The 14,244-nt window shown below is 52.7% G+C and overlaps 1 protein-coding gene across 4 annotated transcripts in view; it reads left to right on the top strand.

Annotated features, from left to right (window-relative positions):
* Window positions 1-14,244, top strand: part of KIAA1671 (KIAA1671 ortholog) — a 173,916-nt gene that overhangs the window by 143,006 nt on the left and 16,666 nt on the right. For all 4 annotated transcript variants that reach the window (XM_065904923.1, XM_065904924.1, XM_065904926.1 and 1 more), the window contains one exon: window positions 13,962-14,080. In XM_065904923.1, the coding sequence (XP_065760995.1) occupies window positions 13,962-14,080 (119 nt within the window). The remainder of the gene's footprint in view (window positions 1-13,961; window positions 14,081-14,244) is intronic.

The raw sequence follows: 14,244 nt of genomic DNA, 5'->3' as shown, positions 1-14,244 counted from the left end.
TTCATGTTTTTATTTGGGAAGTTCAGTGTTTAAGAGTAGGCAGAGAGAATGCTAGGCTTAGAATGCAGTTTGGGGAGGTGGGAGAGGGAGAGTGGGATGCTTCAAACCTAAATCTTTTAAAATATATGTATATGTGTGTATACACACACACACACACACACACACACACACGAGGGCTTCCCTCATAGTTCACTTGATAAAGGATCTGCCTGCAATGCAGGAGCCCTGTATACACATACACACACACACACACACACACACACACACACACACACACACACACACACGAGGGCTTCCCTCATAGTTCACTTGATAAAGGATCTGCCTACACACACACACACACACACACACACACACACACACACACACACACACGAGGGCTTCCCTCATAGTTCACTTGATAAAGGATCTGCCTGCAATGCAGGAGCTCTGGTTAGATTCCTGGGTCGGGAAGATCCCCTGGAGAAGGGATAGGCTACCCACTCCAGTATTCTTGGGCTTCCCTTGTGGCTCAGCTGGTAAAGAATCCACCTGCCATGCAGGAGACCTGGGTTCGATCCCTGGGTTGGGAAGATCCCCAGGAGAAGGGAAAGGCTACCCACTCCAGTATTTTGGCCTAGAGAATTTCATGGACTCTACAGTCCATGGGGTCGCAAAGAGTTGGACACAACTGAGCGACTCACTTTTATGCAAAATATATACAATCCATGTGAATATATGATATATATACACATGTATATATAAATACATTCATATTTTGCATATGTGTAATATATATGCAAAATGTATGCATAGACATATGTGCAAAATATATATGCATATATAATATATGCACATATATATATAAATAGCTTCTCAGGTAGCTTTAGTGGTAAAGAACCTCATCTGCCAATGTAGGAGACTTAAGAGACAGGGGTTCAATCCCCGCGTCTCAAAGATCCCCTGGAGGAGGAAATGGCAACACATTTCAGTATTCTTACCTGGAAAATCCCATGGACAGAGAGGATCCTAGCAGGTTACAGCCCATGAAATGGCAAGAATCGGACATGACTGAAGGAACTTAGCACATAGCACTTGTATATAAATAATTCCTTTGCATATATTTGCATATGTATGCTATATACACATACCCATATATCCATGCAAAACTATATATGCAGTATACATACATAGTTTTGCAGATAGATCAACCAAATGGAATTATACTGCAAGAACGCTTTTGTACCTAGTTTTCTTGCGCTTTTCTCTTCTATGACTGACCTCTCATGTCATGAACATGGACCTGCAGACTACGTATAGTCCATGTCTCGGGTTATGCCCACTTTATTTAGTCAGGCTCAGATTGATTTTGGGACACACAGGTTGTTTCCAGTCTTTTTGCCTTATAAATAATGCGACAGTGAACATCACCTACATAATCAGAGTAACCTTTCCAAGTGGGGTGACAGGGATGCAGCAAAGAGCTCGTGCCGCACAGGATTTGATTAAGTCCCTCTGGTGTCAGCCGAACCTTGGCCTGCGCACACATGCACCCACACGGGCAAGTCTCTTATTTTCTCTGAGCCTCCGGTTCTCCCCTGTGGTAAAGGTATGCAACCCGTACCCACCATTCTGAAACCCACAAAGCCCTCCCTCATTTGTGGCAAAGCTACCCTCTCCCGGTGTGGTGACAGGAGGTTGTTAACAGTATGGTGTGACTGTTCATGCACTTTGCTGCAGAAATAGTAATACGTTTGCTTGTGGTTGCCTTTCAACAGTACCTACCCAGTTGTGGGAGTGTTTTTTTAAAGTTATCATCCCCCAAAGGGCCTTTTTCCCTCTCTGTTTTTTTTTTTTTTTCCTGGCTACACTGTGCAGCTTATGCAATCTTATCTCCCTCCCAACCAGGGATCGAACCTGTGCCCCATACAGTGGAAGCCCGGAGTCCTAGCCACTGGACTGCCAGGGAATTCCCCTAAAGGATGCTTTCGTAACATTTTTTCTTACTTGTCTCTCCATGAAATTTTAATATCACAGATACTATTGTATATCTGTACATGTGCATGAGTGCATGCTCAGTTGCTCAATTATGTCCAACTCTTTGTGACCCCATGGATTGTAGCCCTCCAGGCTCCTCTGTCCATGGGATTCTCCAGGCACAAATACTGGAGTGGGTTGCCATTTCCTTCTCCAAGGGATCTTCCTGACCCAGGGGTTGAACCCACGTCTCCTGCATTGGCAAGTGGATTTTTTACCACTGAGCCACCTGGGAAGCCTATCTGTACAAGTAGTATATACATATCTGTGCTTTATATGCCAAAATATAAGGTCCCCACCAAGAACCAGTTTTTCTGTAGAAATGCATGGACCTTTACCAGTAATTCTCAACCAGGGGTGACTTTGCTCCCCAGGGACACTTGGCAATGTCTGGAAACAGTTTGGGTTGTCTCAGCTGTGGGGAGAGGGTGAAGTTAGCATCGGTGGGTACAGACCAGGAATGCTGCTGGCTTCCTCTAGGCACAGCGAAAGCCACTCCCCCCACAATGTGCCAAACTTGCTAGATTGGGAAACCCTCCTCTAGACCCCACTGGGGGTTCCTCCCAATATACTGTATGCCTGCTTGTTGCCTTGCTAAAAATCTGAGTTGTCCCGAGTTTGGAGTGCATCTGGCCCCTGGTTTAGGAGATGGGATGCTAAAACCCACCTCCCAGATTGGTGAGAGGACTATTTGGGGGCTGATGTGGTAAAGTATGTTTCTCGCCACCTGGCCGTGGTCCACGCTCACCCAGGGTGAGCAAAAGTGCCCAGGTGCTCAGGGTCCCATGCCTGGATGCCGTCTCCACCTTGAGCAGGTCCTGCTAGCTGGGTCCTGGCCCCAAGGGTGCTCAGGGCTTTATCCAGCATGCCCAAAAGCTTGCATCAGCACCAGGTCCTTCCAGATGGACCTGTTATTTCGTTTATAGGCTTTGACCAAGGTGCGCTGTCTGTCTGAACACGTCTCCGGGCTCGGCCAGCAGCCAGCGGTAAACTGGCCTGGAGCCGTGCGTGGGCCCGGCTCCTGTGTCCTAGAGCTCACGACAGAGGCTTCCAAGCTCTCTCACCCACTTGTAACCCACTGAATCAGGTGATGTGCTGACAGGACCTTGCTGCAGGCAGTTTTGCCCCGACCTGGGTGCCCTCACTACGAGTTGGCCAAAGAGACACAATCCACCAAGCGTTTTCCTGGGCCTCTAGCTTCTCGAGGGCTGGACTAGGAGGCAGGGGTGGATGGAGCTGAGCTGTGACTTACAGCGCAGCACCGTGGACCCTGGTCAGGGTCTTTGAACAAAACCACAGACTGGGCCAGGCACCAGGAGGAAACAGAGCCCTTGACTGTGTCCTGGATGATGCAACGGCAGCCCAACTGGTTTTCCTCCTGCACCAGGGCGGACGCTCATCACCAAGGGAGCTGCCAGGCCCAGCAATGGCAGAGAGCTCCCAGCTCAGCCCCTGCCTCGCCCCCCTTCCGGGGGTGGTGGTCCCAAGCCTCCCCTGCAGGGCTGCTCTGCAGGGTGGACGGCAGGCACAGGAGCTGTCCAGTCCCCCACGTAGCCCGCTCTTCGTAAAGGTGGCGTTCCGCTTCTCCCTTCCTCAGGCTGTCCCGGCGCCTGCACTGTCTTCTCCCTTGTCCCACCTGTTCAGTCGGATCCACTTTTCAAGGCCCGGGCCATGTCACATGTCAGCCGCCCCTCCTGACCCCCTGTGCCCGCTCTCTTCCCCCTCTGTCTGGAGCCCCTCGGTACTTCGGGTACCTGGGACAGGAAATCATTTTCATTTCATTTATTTACTTATTCGGTTTTGGCCGTGCTGGGTCTTTGTTGCAGCTCGCAGGCTTCTCGTTGCTCTGGCTTCTCTTGTTGTGGAGCGCGGGCTCTAGGGCACACGGCCTCCGGGGCACACGGCCTCCGGGGCGTGCGGGCTTCAGTAGTTGTGGCTCACAGGCTCAGTTCCCCCACAGGATGTGGGGTCTTCCTGGACCAGTGACCCAACCCGTGTCCCGTGCATCGGCAGGCGGATTCTTAACCACTGGGCCACCAGAGACGTCCCCAGGGAAATTATTAATCATGGGGCCCAGGATGGTCAAGGACCTTCCCTGATAGCTCGGCGGTGAAGACCCCGCCTGCAGTGCAGGAGCCGAAGGAGATGCGCGTTTGATCCCCGGGTCAGGAAGATCCCCTGGAGGAGGAAATGGCAGCCCACTGCAGCATTCTTGCCTGGAGAGTCCCATGGCCGGAGGGGCCTGGCGGGCGCCAGTCCACGGGGCCGCACAGAGTCAGACACGACTGAGCCCGCGCACGGGTGACCAAGGGGATGTTCTAAAGCGGGACTGTCTGCCCCTCATTCCTAGTAACCTTCCTGTCAGAGAGCGCTCTGACATCATTCCCCGTCAGCACTGAGATTTCTGCCTCATTGTTCTTAACGGCAGGACAGGCGCCCTTGGAGGGATAAACCTGTCCACAGGTGCCCTTACAGAAAAGCACCTGGGCTGTGCTTGCTGCTAACCAAAATTGATGCTGCTGCCATGAGCATCCTGGGGTTTGTGAGTTGATACATGTGTGTATTTGTGTGAGTGCGTGAGTTTGTGTGTTTTATGTTATCTGTGTATTTTGTGTGTTTGTGTGTTTTCTATGTATATGTGCGTGTTTGCGTTTGTGTGTGTGTATTTGTGTATTTTTTTGTGTACAGTGGTAAAGAATCTGCCTGCCAGTGCAGGAGTCACAGGAGACACGGGTTCGATCCCTGGGTCGGGAAGATTCCCTGGAGAATGGAATGGCAACCCACTCCACCATTCTTGCCTGGAGAATCGCACAGACAGAGGAGATTTGGTGGGCTCCCGTCCATATGGTCACGACGAGTCGGACATGATGGCGCAACGGAGCACGTGTTTGTGTGTATGTTTGCATGTGTGTTTATTTGTGTTGTGTGCATCTGTGTGTGTGTGTGTGTGTGCATGCACGTGTGTGTACCCGCTAGGGGAATCACCAAAAGCAGGGGTGGTGGAGCCATGTTGTGACCCCGCAGTGTGCCCATAGCCTCAGACGTGGTGGAGGTGGTGGCCGTGGCCTGTCAGGGAGAGATCCCGCAGGATTTGGGGTCCTGGGCCCGCAGAGAGACATACCAGCTCCCTGCTTCCTCCCCGGGTTCACACTGACACATCAAGGCTGCAATTCTGTCACCCGACAAGCTGAGCCCTCGCCTGAAATAAACATGGGAGAGATGTTTTGACATGTGATGTTTCAAAAAAAAAAAAAAAAAAAGAGTCAAATTTGCCTGAGAGACTGTTTTAAGAATCTTTCCAAGAGGAGCCGAGTCAGGGTGGGTGGGACAGATCCCCTGAAGAGGAGATGCTCGGAAACATGAATTCTATATTCACATGGAATTGTACATTTTTAACGTTTATTTTTAAAAGCTACCAACCGCAAGTGTTACAAAATACGAAAAGAAGTAGAATTTTAAAACTGTGTCTCCCCTGTCACTCCGTTCCCCGCCCAGAGACAAGTGTGATGACAGTTTTCCTGTGTCCTCTTCACATATTCTGTGCATTTTCAAATATTTACATATATATTCTTCCCCCCTCCACCTGTTGTTTCCAGCCCTGCCTTAAATTCGCTTGACAGTGTATCTTGGAAGTTATTCCATATCAGGACACATAGATCTTCCTCATTCTTTTCGACAGCTGAAAAGTATTCCACGCTATGGTTGGTTCTGTAATTTTAAAATATAAAGATACATTTGGAAAAAACCACATTTCTTTTTCTCTCGACTACTCTTTAACCTTGGCACTGTAGGCCTTTTATTAATAGAACTTGAGGCTTAAAAGGAATTTGAATTGGTCTGTGTAAAAGTGTCTCAGGACTTCTAGAACGTACTAAGCTCTTTCCTCTCCCCTTGCAGGAAGGCTCCTGGTTATCTAGGGCGGGTGGGGGTGGTTGTCCTTCATTCCTGGGCCGATCTCTTTCATTTGCACCTTAAAAAAAACATCATTGTCACCAGACTGCTTTCACTGTTTGTCAGCACACTGAACGGGGTGACTTAGAAGAAAGATTTGTTTTTAAAAAGTAACAAAAATTAAAATTTTATAGCATATATAAAAACAGTCCTGGGCTGTACCAAGAAGCTTTGACTAGATCACAGTATTGTTCATAGCATGAGAACGGGGGCCAGGGATCATCTGTGGACTGTCCATTCACTGACTCATTCGTTCATTCATTCTAGACCATTCATTCACAGACCACTGTCGGGGCTGTGTCTTGCCTTGATGCCAGGGTCTGAGGGTGAACAGACCACGTTGCCTGCCCTCAGGGAGCCCACAGTCAGACAAACAGTGAGCACAGGGGCCCTGTGGGGTCCCAGGAGAGACCCAGGCCTGCTCGAATGGAGGCTTCTGGGAGAAGCTGATGCCTGCGCTGTGCTTCAAGGCCTCACTCTGAGCAGGGCTGGGGTGGGCCCTGGCCATCGGCTTACCGATTATACAAGGAGGACTCCCAGCTGGATGTTTCCTGGGTGCAGTGACAGCGGGACTTAGTGGGGTGGGCATCACTGGCCATAGACTCGGAGCCACCTGGGTTTGAATTGGGCTCCTTCACCCACTCCTGAGACCCTGGGCAAGTGGCTTCGCCTCCCTGGGCCTCAGTCTTCCCATCTGGAAAGTGGGGCTGGTTCGCGGCACCTGCCCCTTAGGGTTGTTGGGAGGATGAGTCTGGGCACACAGCAGGGCAGTGTCAGCATCCTTTCCCGCCGTCCCTGTCCACCTGTGAGATGGGCATGTTAAAGCGTCGACTCGGGTTTAATTGGACGGCGCACATGAGGAATCTGACTTGGTGCCGGGCGCGCAGTGGGTGCTCCTTACGTGTGTGTTCCCAGTTATTACTTCTTCCTTCGTCTCCTTACGCACCTCTGACACCCAGAGCACAGGGTGCCCGTCGGGCTTCCGGAGTCTGGGAGACCCCGCCCCCCAAGGGCAGCGGGAGCCCAGGCCCTCCCCAGCCCAGCTGTCCTTTCTGTTTATAGGCTCGGAGGTGGACGCGGTGGGGGAGTCAGGAAGCGCCCCCACTCCCCGGAGGCCTGCGGGGCACTGTGTGCAATAACCCGGCACGCCTCCTGAGGACCCGCTGCCAGCGCGTGTTCCCGCACTTCAGGTGACACGCTTGTCCCGTGGAGACCGCGTGTCTCTGCCAGACCGGTCGTTCTGCAGCCTGCCCGCCCGGCTCGGCCCTGGGGAGGGCGGGTGTGCTGGAGGAGCCCGTGCCTGACTCGCTCCGGGACGCGGGAGAGCGGCTGACTCATGTCGGGGTCAGGGGAGATAGTGAGGGATGCGGTGAAGACAACCCCTTTGCTCTCAGCTGAGCGATGGAGCAGTCAGGCCTCCTTAGGGCATCGTAGCACCTCGTTAGACTGTTAAACCGATGCTTTGGGGAACTAAACAGTGGATATTATTTATCGTTGTCATCACCATCATCTCACCCGGAATCTCTCTGGTCCTTCTCACGTGCTAGCTTCCTAGCGTGTACAGCTCTCACCAGACATTTTACAAGATTTTCCCAACACCCCCCCCCCCATTTTACAGACGGGAAAATCGAGGTTTGAGAGATTTGCTCACAGCTACCAAAAGGCAGAGCTGAATTGCCCGCCACCTGCCAGTCTCAGAGCCCTCGCCGCCTCCCACTCGTCGGAGCCTCCCCGTCTGTCTCTGCCCATCTCCGCGTGTTTCCTGGTCCTGGGTGTGTCCCCTTGGTCTCCGACTTGCTCTGTCTTCGTCTTGGCTGTAACCCCCATCCAAGCCACCACAGTGCGCCATGCCTGGCTCTACCTGACTACACCTGGCCACACCTAGCCACACCTGGCCAGACTGCATAACTGTTCCCAGAGCCCATTGAGAGGTGTCAGAAACCGGTACTTCCCCGGGAAGCGCGCCCTCCAGCCGCTGGGGGATAAGGGGACGCTGTGGGCTCCCAGAAGCCATCAGTTGTGCCGACGCCTCCTAGCTGGGACCCACGTCCCCAGGGAGGGGACGCCACACGGGCTTTTGCTGCCAGCGTCAGGAGTTCTGAGGGCTCTGTGCTGCCCTGTTCCTGCCCGTTTCCTTCTGACCTGACTGCCTTACCCGGCTCTCCCTTCTCTCCCTTTTCCCCACTCCTCCTCCCCACCTTCTTCCTTCCCTTTTGGTGAGCTCTGTGCCAGGTCCTGTGACTGAGCACCGAGAAGCCAGTGACAAGATGCAGCTCTGCTCTTGGGGGTCGTGTGTACTGGGAGGAGCAGGCACCCAAGGACCCGTCCACGCGCTGAGAACCCCCACCGAGGCCAGGGCTCGGCGGGGCCAGGACGGGACCTAGACTGGGCCGGGGAAGCCGCCCCCGGGGGCTGCCACTCGCTGTGCGCTGTGAATGAGGAGGCCCTTGGCCAGGCGAACAGCTGGGCAGCAGGCCTGGGCTGTGACGGTGCCCAAGTGTGGGGGCAGCACAAAGGAGGGGTGAGGGGGTGGACACCCGGGCCCCGCAGGCCACAGTGGGGCAGACAGGGTTTTAAGAGTCTGGGCGGCTTCCTTGCTGGTCCAGTGGTTAAGACTCTGCGCTTCCAGTGCAGAGGGTACGGGTGCGATCCTTGGTCAGGGGACTAAGATCCCATATGACTCATGGTGAGACAAAAAAAAAGATAAGAGCCTGGAGTGGGGGGTCCAGGTAGATGGGAGACCCCCTGGGGGACTCGGCCCAACCTCAGCCTGCCGCCCCCCTCCTTCTTCCCTGGGCCTGAGGCCCCACCTGGGTGCAGCTAGGCCTGGCCTGGCATCCTTTCCTCTCCCTGGCCCTCGGTTTTCCCATCTGTGAAATGATCATTGAAGGCCCTACGGAGCTCTCCGTGTCGAGCCAGAGCTGGGAGAATGCAGCAGTTTTGGGGGAGCACTTTAGGGCCTGAGCGTCAGGCAAACCCGAATCCCAGCTCCACCCACCTTCTGTGTGACCTTGGGTGTGTCAGGGCCCCTCTCTGGGCCTCAGTCTCCTCCCCTGTAAAATGGGCCCATGACAGTGCCCGCAAGTCCTAAGGCTTCCTGTTCAGAGTGAAAGGCCAGGATATTCAGCAGTGCTCACCGTGGTGTCAGCCCCCGATGTTGTTACTGTTACCGCTCAGCCGTTGTGCAAGTCTGATCCGGGCACAAGGCAGGGAGATGCCACCCGGCCCCGGGGGCGCTGGGACGGCCAGCGTCACCCTCGACAGCCTGGGCCCCGTGACCCGGGGCACCCTGCACGCTGACAGTGTCCAGTTGCAGAGGGGGAGGGGGGCGCGCGTCTTGAATTGCCCAGAATTGCCCCGTCAGTCGCGGGCCACCTGGCGCCGCCCTGACTCAGGCTCCCTTCCTAGACAGATGTGTCAGACACCCCGAAATACTTGCAGGGGTCATATTTTCTCTTACCGTCACCCCCTCCCTAACGACATGGCTTTTTCTACTTAAGGAGCTCACACCTGTTCCGTGCAAAAAAAAAGTTATTTTCAGAAGCATATTCTTCCAGCAAATATTTATTCAACAAGTACTCCAGGCCTGGTGTGGTTCTAAGCACTGGGTGCAGTAGTGGGTGAAAGAGGACCCGTTTTCATGCAGCTGACAGTCTACAGGGTGTCAGGGAGGAGCCAGCCACCCATGGGCCAAACAGCCAGCCACCTGTATATTATTTATTTGGCTGTGCCGGCTCTTAGTTGCGGCGTGTGGGATCTAGTGCCCGGACTGGAGATGGGAACCTGGCCCCCTGTGTTGGGAGCTTGCAGTGTCAGCCACTAGACCACCGGAGAAGTCCCCAGCCCCCTGTTTTGTAAATAAAGTTTTACTGGAACACAGACATCATCTGTGCTGCTGACATGGTAATGACCGCAAAACTGAAGCTGAGCCAGAGACCCCATGGCCCACAGAGCCCAAAATATTTATTATCTGGCCCTTGATAGGAAGAGCTTGCCTGGCTCTGCTAGAGATGAACAAATGAAGAGCCCTCTTCTGATTTGTTCTTAATTGGGGATGTGTACCATATGATAGAGTTGGAGGAATGGTTTGATTGATTTTATTTAATTTTATCATCTGCTGATATTGGGATCCAAAATCACAAGTGTGGCTCCTAAATAAAATCATCATCAATAATAGAGAGACAGGGACTTCCCTGGTGATTAAGACTCCATGCTTCCACTGTGGCCGGGTGGGGCTCGGGTTCGATCCCTGAATGGAGAACTAAGATCCCACATGCTGCACCGTGGTGTGGCAAAAAAAAAAAAAAAAAGCCCGTTTCCTCACTACAGGCAGTGTCACTGGTAACAGTTTTCTCTGAAAACTTCCAGAGATCACCTTTGCCTATTCTCACATGCATTTATATATTTGTCTTCACAAAGCTGGTATCACAACACATGCACTGTTTTGTTACCTACATGTAATAAAGGGATCTGACTTTGGGGAAAAAAAATACGAATGTTTGCTAGGATAAGACAGACAGCTTTCTGTGATAGTCAGTAGTCTTTCTGAGCATCCTTTTCCTTGGCTGTGTTTATTCCGCCACATGGCTATTTCATTCTGTGTATTTCACTGATAAACTCCTCAGGTGGGTAGGTGCCCAGTATGCTACTGGAGAGGAGTGGACAAATAACTCCAGAAAGAATGAAGAGATCACTGGAAAAGACCCTGATGCTGGGAAAGATTGAAGGCGGGAGGAGAAGGGGACAGAGGATGAGTTGATTGGATGGCATCACCAACTCGATGGACAAGAGTCTGAGCAAGCTCTGGGAGTTGGTGATGGCCAGGGAAGCCTGGTGTGCTGCAGTCCATGGGGTCGCAGAGAGTCGGACACGACTGAGCGACTGAGCTGAGCTGATACTTCACTGATCCCTGTCTTGTTGGGTGTTTCGGGCGATTCCAGTATTTGCGATATTTTGCAATCTTTGCGCTCCCGTGGGGAAGCATCCATGTTCACAGATCTTGGCGAGCGTGTCTGATGATTCTCTTGAGATAAATTTCTGGAACTAAACTGGCTGAGTCAAGGGTGTACACGTTTTAAATTTCAGGACATGTGTTACCGCTTGTTTAAACACAGCCCTCAAAGGCGTCTGTTAGGCTGGTCTCCCCAGCCTGGGTGTTAGAAAACTGTCCATCATCTGTCCTGGGCTGAGGCAGTCGTGTTTATCTGTAAGACAAGGGCCCAGAATGTCCACCCACCACCAACCAGCCTGGGGGCTTGATGACCTAGTCCGAGCAAGTGGTTTTTATTAATTAATTTATTATTACTATTATTATTTTGCCGTGCCACACCACATGTGGGATTTCAGTTCCCTGATTAGGGATCAAACCTGCACCCCCTGCAGTGGGAGGTGCGGAATCTTCACCACTGGACCACCAGGGACGTCCCCAAGCAGGTGGTTTTTAAATCCACCAAGTTCTCGTTTTAAATCTAACCAAGTTTGCCTTCTTAGAGCATTTTAACATGCATTTCCTCACCTGAGCCTCTTGAAGTATCCTGGAAAAGGTTGGGGGTGGGGTGTGTGTGGAAGAAGCCCAAACCTGGGTTCCAGACTCACTGCGAGCAACCCGTCCGTGCCTCTGACTTTATCATCTGAAAAAGTTTGTCATCTGAAAAGGTCAACCAAATGGACTCAGAGGGGTCCTTGGAGATGTAAAATGTTAAGATGCGATGACCTCATGTGGCAAATGGCAGCTAAAATTTGGATTGTGGCTGTTTGCTATCCATCAGGGGTACATGCCAAATGGGGGGAGCGGTGCTAATTTGGACACGTGTGTTCCTCAGACAACTCTTCTCTTTAGCCATCGTGTATTTTCAGACCGCCTTGTAGATACGTGCTCCCCTGCAGGCAGTGGGGGGTTTTTATGGCAGCCTGTGAGGCAAAGCTGATTTGGAAAAACACTCTGCCTTAAAGCTATTTTAAAAACCTGACTTTCAGCAAGTTCTAGAGAGTTTTGGACCCTTTCTGTGGTCTTGTTGAGGCCTCGTGGCCCTGAGAGTGAAGATCAAGCCTTGCTGACGTGAAGGACCGCCAGGGTCTGCCACAATGAAACATGGATAATGCGGACAAGGTGAGCAGCAGGCTGACGGAAGGGAGTGCTGACAAACAGCCTGCTTACTTAAGTCTCATGGACAAGATGAATTCCCTTAGATGATCCTAACCCCTGGAGTACTCTAGATTTGGGGGTTCAGTGTTAAGACGTCGTGAACGAGATGGCATTCAACCAAATACTTAACATCTGCTTTGTCCAGACACTAGGCCCAGAGAGGTTAAGTAACTTGCCCAACGTCACACAGCCACCATGCCATGGAGCCTGGCTTCAAATCCAGGCATCCTGGCTCCGGAAATAGTACTTGTCCCCGGGAGAATGAAAGGAAACAGGTCAGTCACAATGAATATACTGTGGGACGTTCTGCAGCAGTGCTCTTCACTGGAAACTGTGTGACGGACGTGTACTCTGTCCCTGCTGTGCGATCTGGTAGCCACATGTGGCTGCGGAGCCCTTGAAATGTAGTTAGAGCCGCTGAAGAACTGGATTCTTTGTATTTTTCAAATTTTAATTAATGTAAATAGCCACGTGTGGCTATGGTGTTGGACAACATAGGTGTAGAGACCTGAAGTCTAGGGAATGGGAGCTGGGGGGATCCGAGCCAGCCTTGGGAGAGGGGGAGTTCAGGGAAGACTTCCTGGAGGAAGAGCCAACGAAGCTGAAGCTGCAATCTGAATGAGAGCCAAGAGGTGGTGGCTGCTCCAGCAGGTCCCGAGGTGAGGGAGGGCTGGAGCAGCCAGTAAGAGGGGGTGGGAAGCTCTGGGGGTGAGAGAGGGACAAGGGACGGTGGAGAAAGAGCCCCACCAGTGAAGGTCCCACAAGCCATCCTTCCAGTGTTTGGACGTCACTCTGGGGAGCTATTGAAGGGTTTTGAGCAAGGACCCTGCAGGCTTCGAGTTCACCTTTAGAAATTGTTACGGGAAAAGAATGTCTGGGAGGGGACCAGAGGTGAAGGAGGCAGGGGAGCCCCAGAGCTGGCCAGGGTTGGACGGAATGTTCCCGAGGGAGACTTTGAGGGGCTTGGAGGTTGACCCGACATGGGTGTGAGAGTGGAGGGGGAGTTGGGGATGCTGCCTTCCAGAATCCCAAGTCTGGCTTTAGCAGTGCGGGGAGCAGACCTCCCTCCCTGCCTTCAGGGACTCACATCCCTGAGCATGAATCTTAAACCTCTGCAGGAAAGCCCACAAATGGGGACGCACGGAAGCCAATGTGTTTTTTGCTGAGCACCATATACCCCTCCACCCCCACCCTGCCGCCCAGAGCCTTCCAAAGGAGGTCAGGAAGCGTTCCCCTGCCTCCTGCCCTGATTCCACCCTCAGCAGTCTTGGAGTCTTGCCGTTCTGATTGCCAGGGGCCTTTCCTCCCTTACTCAGCACTCAGAGATCCCCATCTCTTGGGGTTTTGTTTGTTTGTTTGTTTAGCTGCCCTGGGTCTTAGCTACAGCATGCAGGATCTTTAGCTGTGGCGTACAAACACTTGGTTGTGGTATTCAGGATCTAGTTCCCTGACCAAGGATCGAGCCCAGGCCCCTTGCACCAGGAGCGCAGCATCCTAGCCCTAACCAGACTGGTAAGTCCCCGGAGCGCTAGAGATGGACAGAGGTGTGGCCGGGCAGGGTGGTACCCACACAGGACCCGAGAGAGTGACCCCTTCACCCCAGTTTGCCTGGCTTCGGCTCCAGCAGCCCTGCCTCCCGTGATGCCTTGGGCAGACCCGGACGTCTGTCGCTGTGGTTCTCAGCGCAGACATTTGGACCCGTCTCTGAGAGCAGAGTAGGGAGCCAGGTGGGTTTCAGCAGGGGGCGATGCATCATGATTTATCAGCTGGATGGGCTGATAAATAGGCTTATCAACCGGACCAGGTTCTGAGCGTTTGCCTGCTAGAACCCTCTGGCTTGTCCTTGCAGGATCAGCTGAAGCAGTGTTTCTCCAGGCGGACCCCCGAGGCCAAGGACACCGACACCCTGGTGCAGGAAGCCGACAGTCAGTATGGGACGTGGCCAGACCAGCGCCAGAGCGGGGAGAGGTAAGCGGTGTGGGGCAGGACCCCCGGGGGAGTCAGGGCCCCCATCTGCCTCCCGATTTCTCCGTTACTAAGTAGAACCTCTTTTGTCTGTAACAGGTTGTTGTGTAATAAGAGCAACCCGTTCTTTTTATAAAACAGAAGTTTAGAAAGTACAAAAAAAAAAG

This window comes from Muntiacus reevesi, chromosome 13 (assembly GCF_963930625.1).
Source record: "Muntiacus reevesi chromosome 13, mMunRee1.1, whole genome shotgun sequence".
NCBI lineage: Eukaryota > Metazoa > Chordata > Mammalia > Artiodactyla > Cervidae > Muntiacus > Muntiacus reevesi.
Note: the sequence above shows the minus strand (reverse complement) of the source record. Positions and strands in the feature narration are given on the sequence as shown.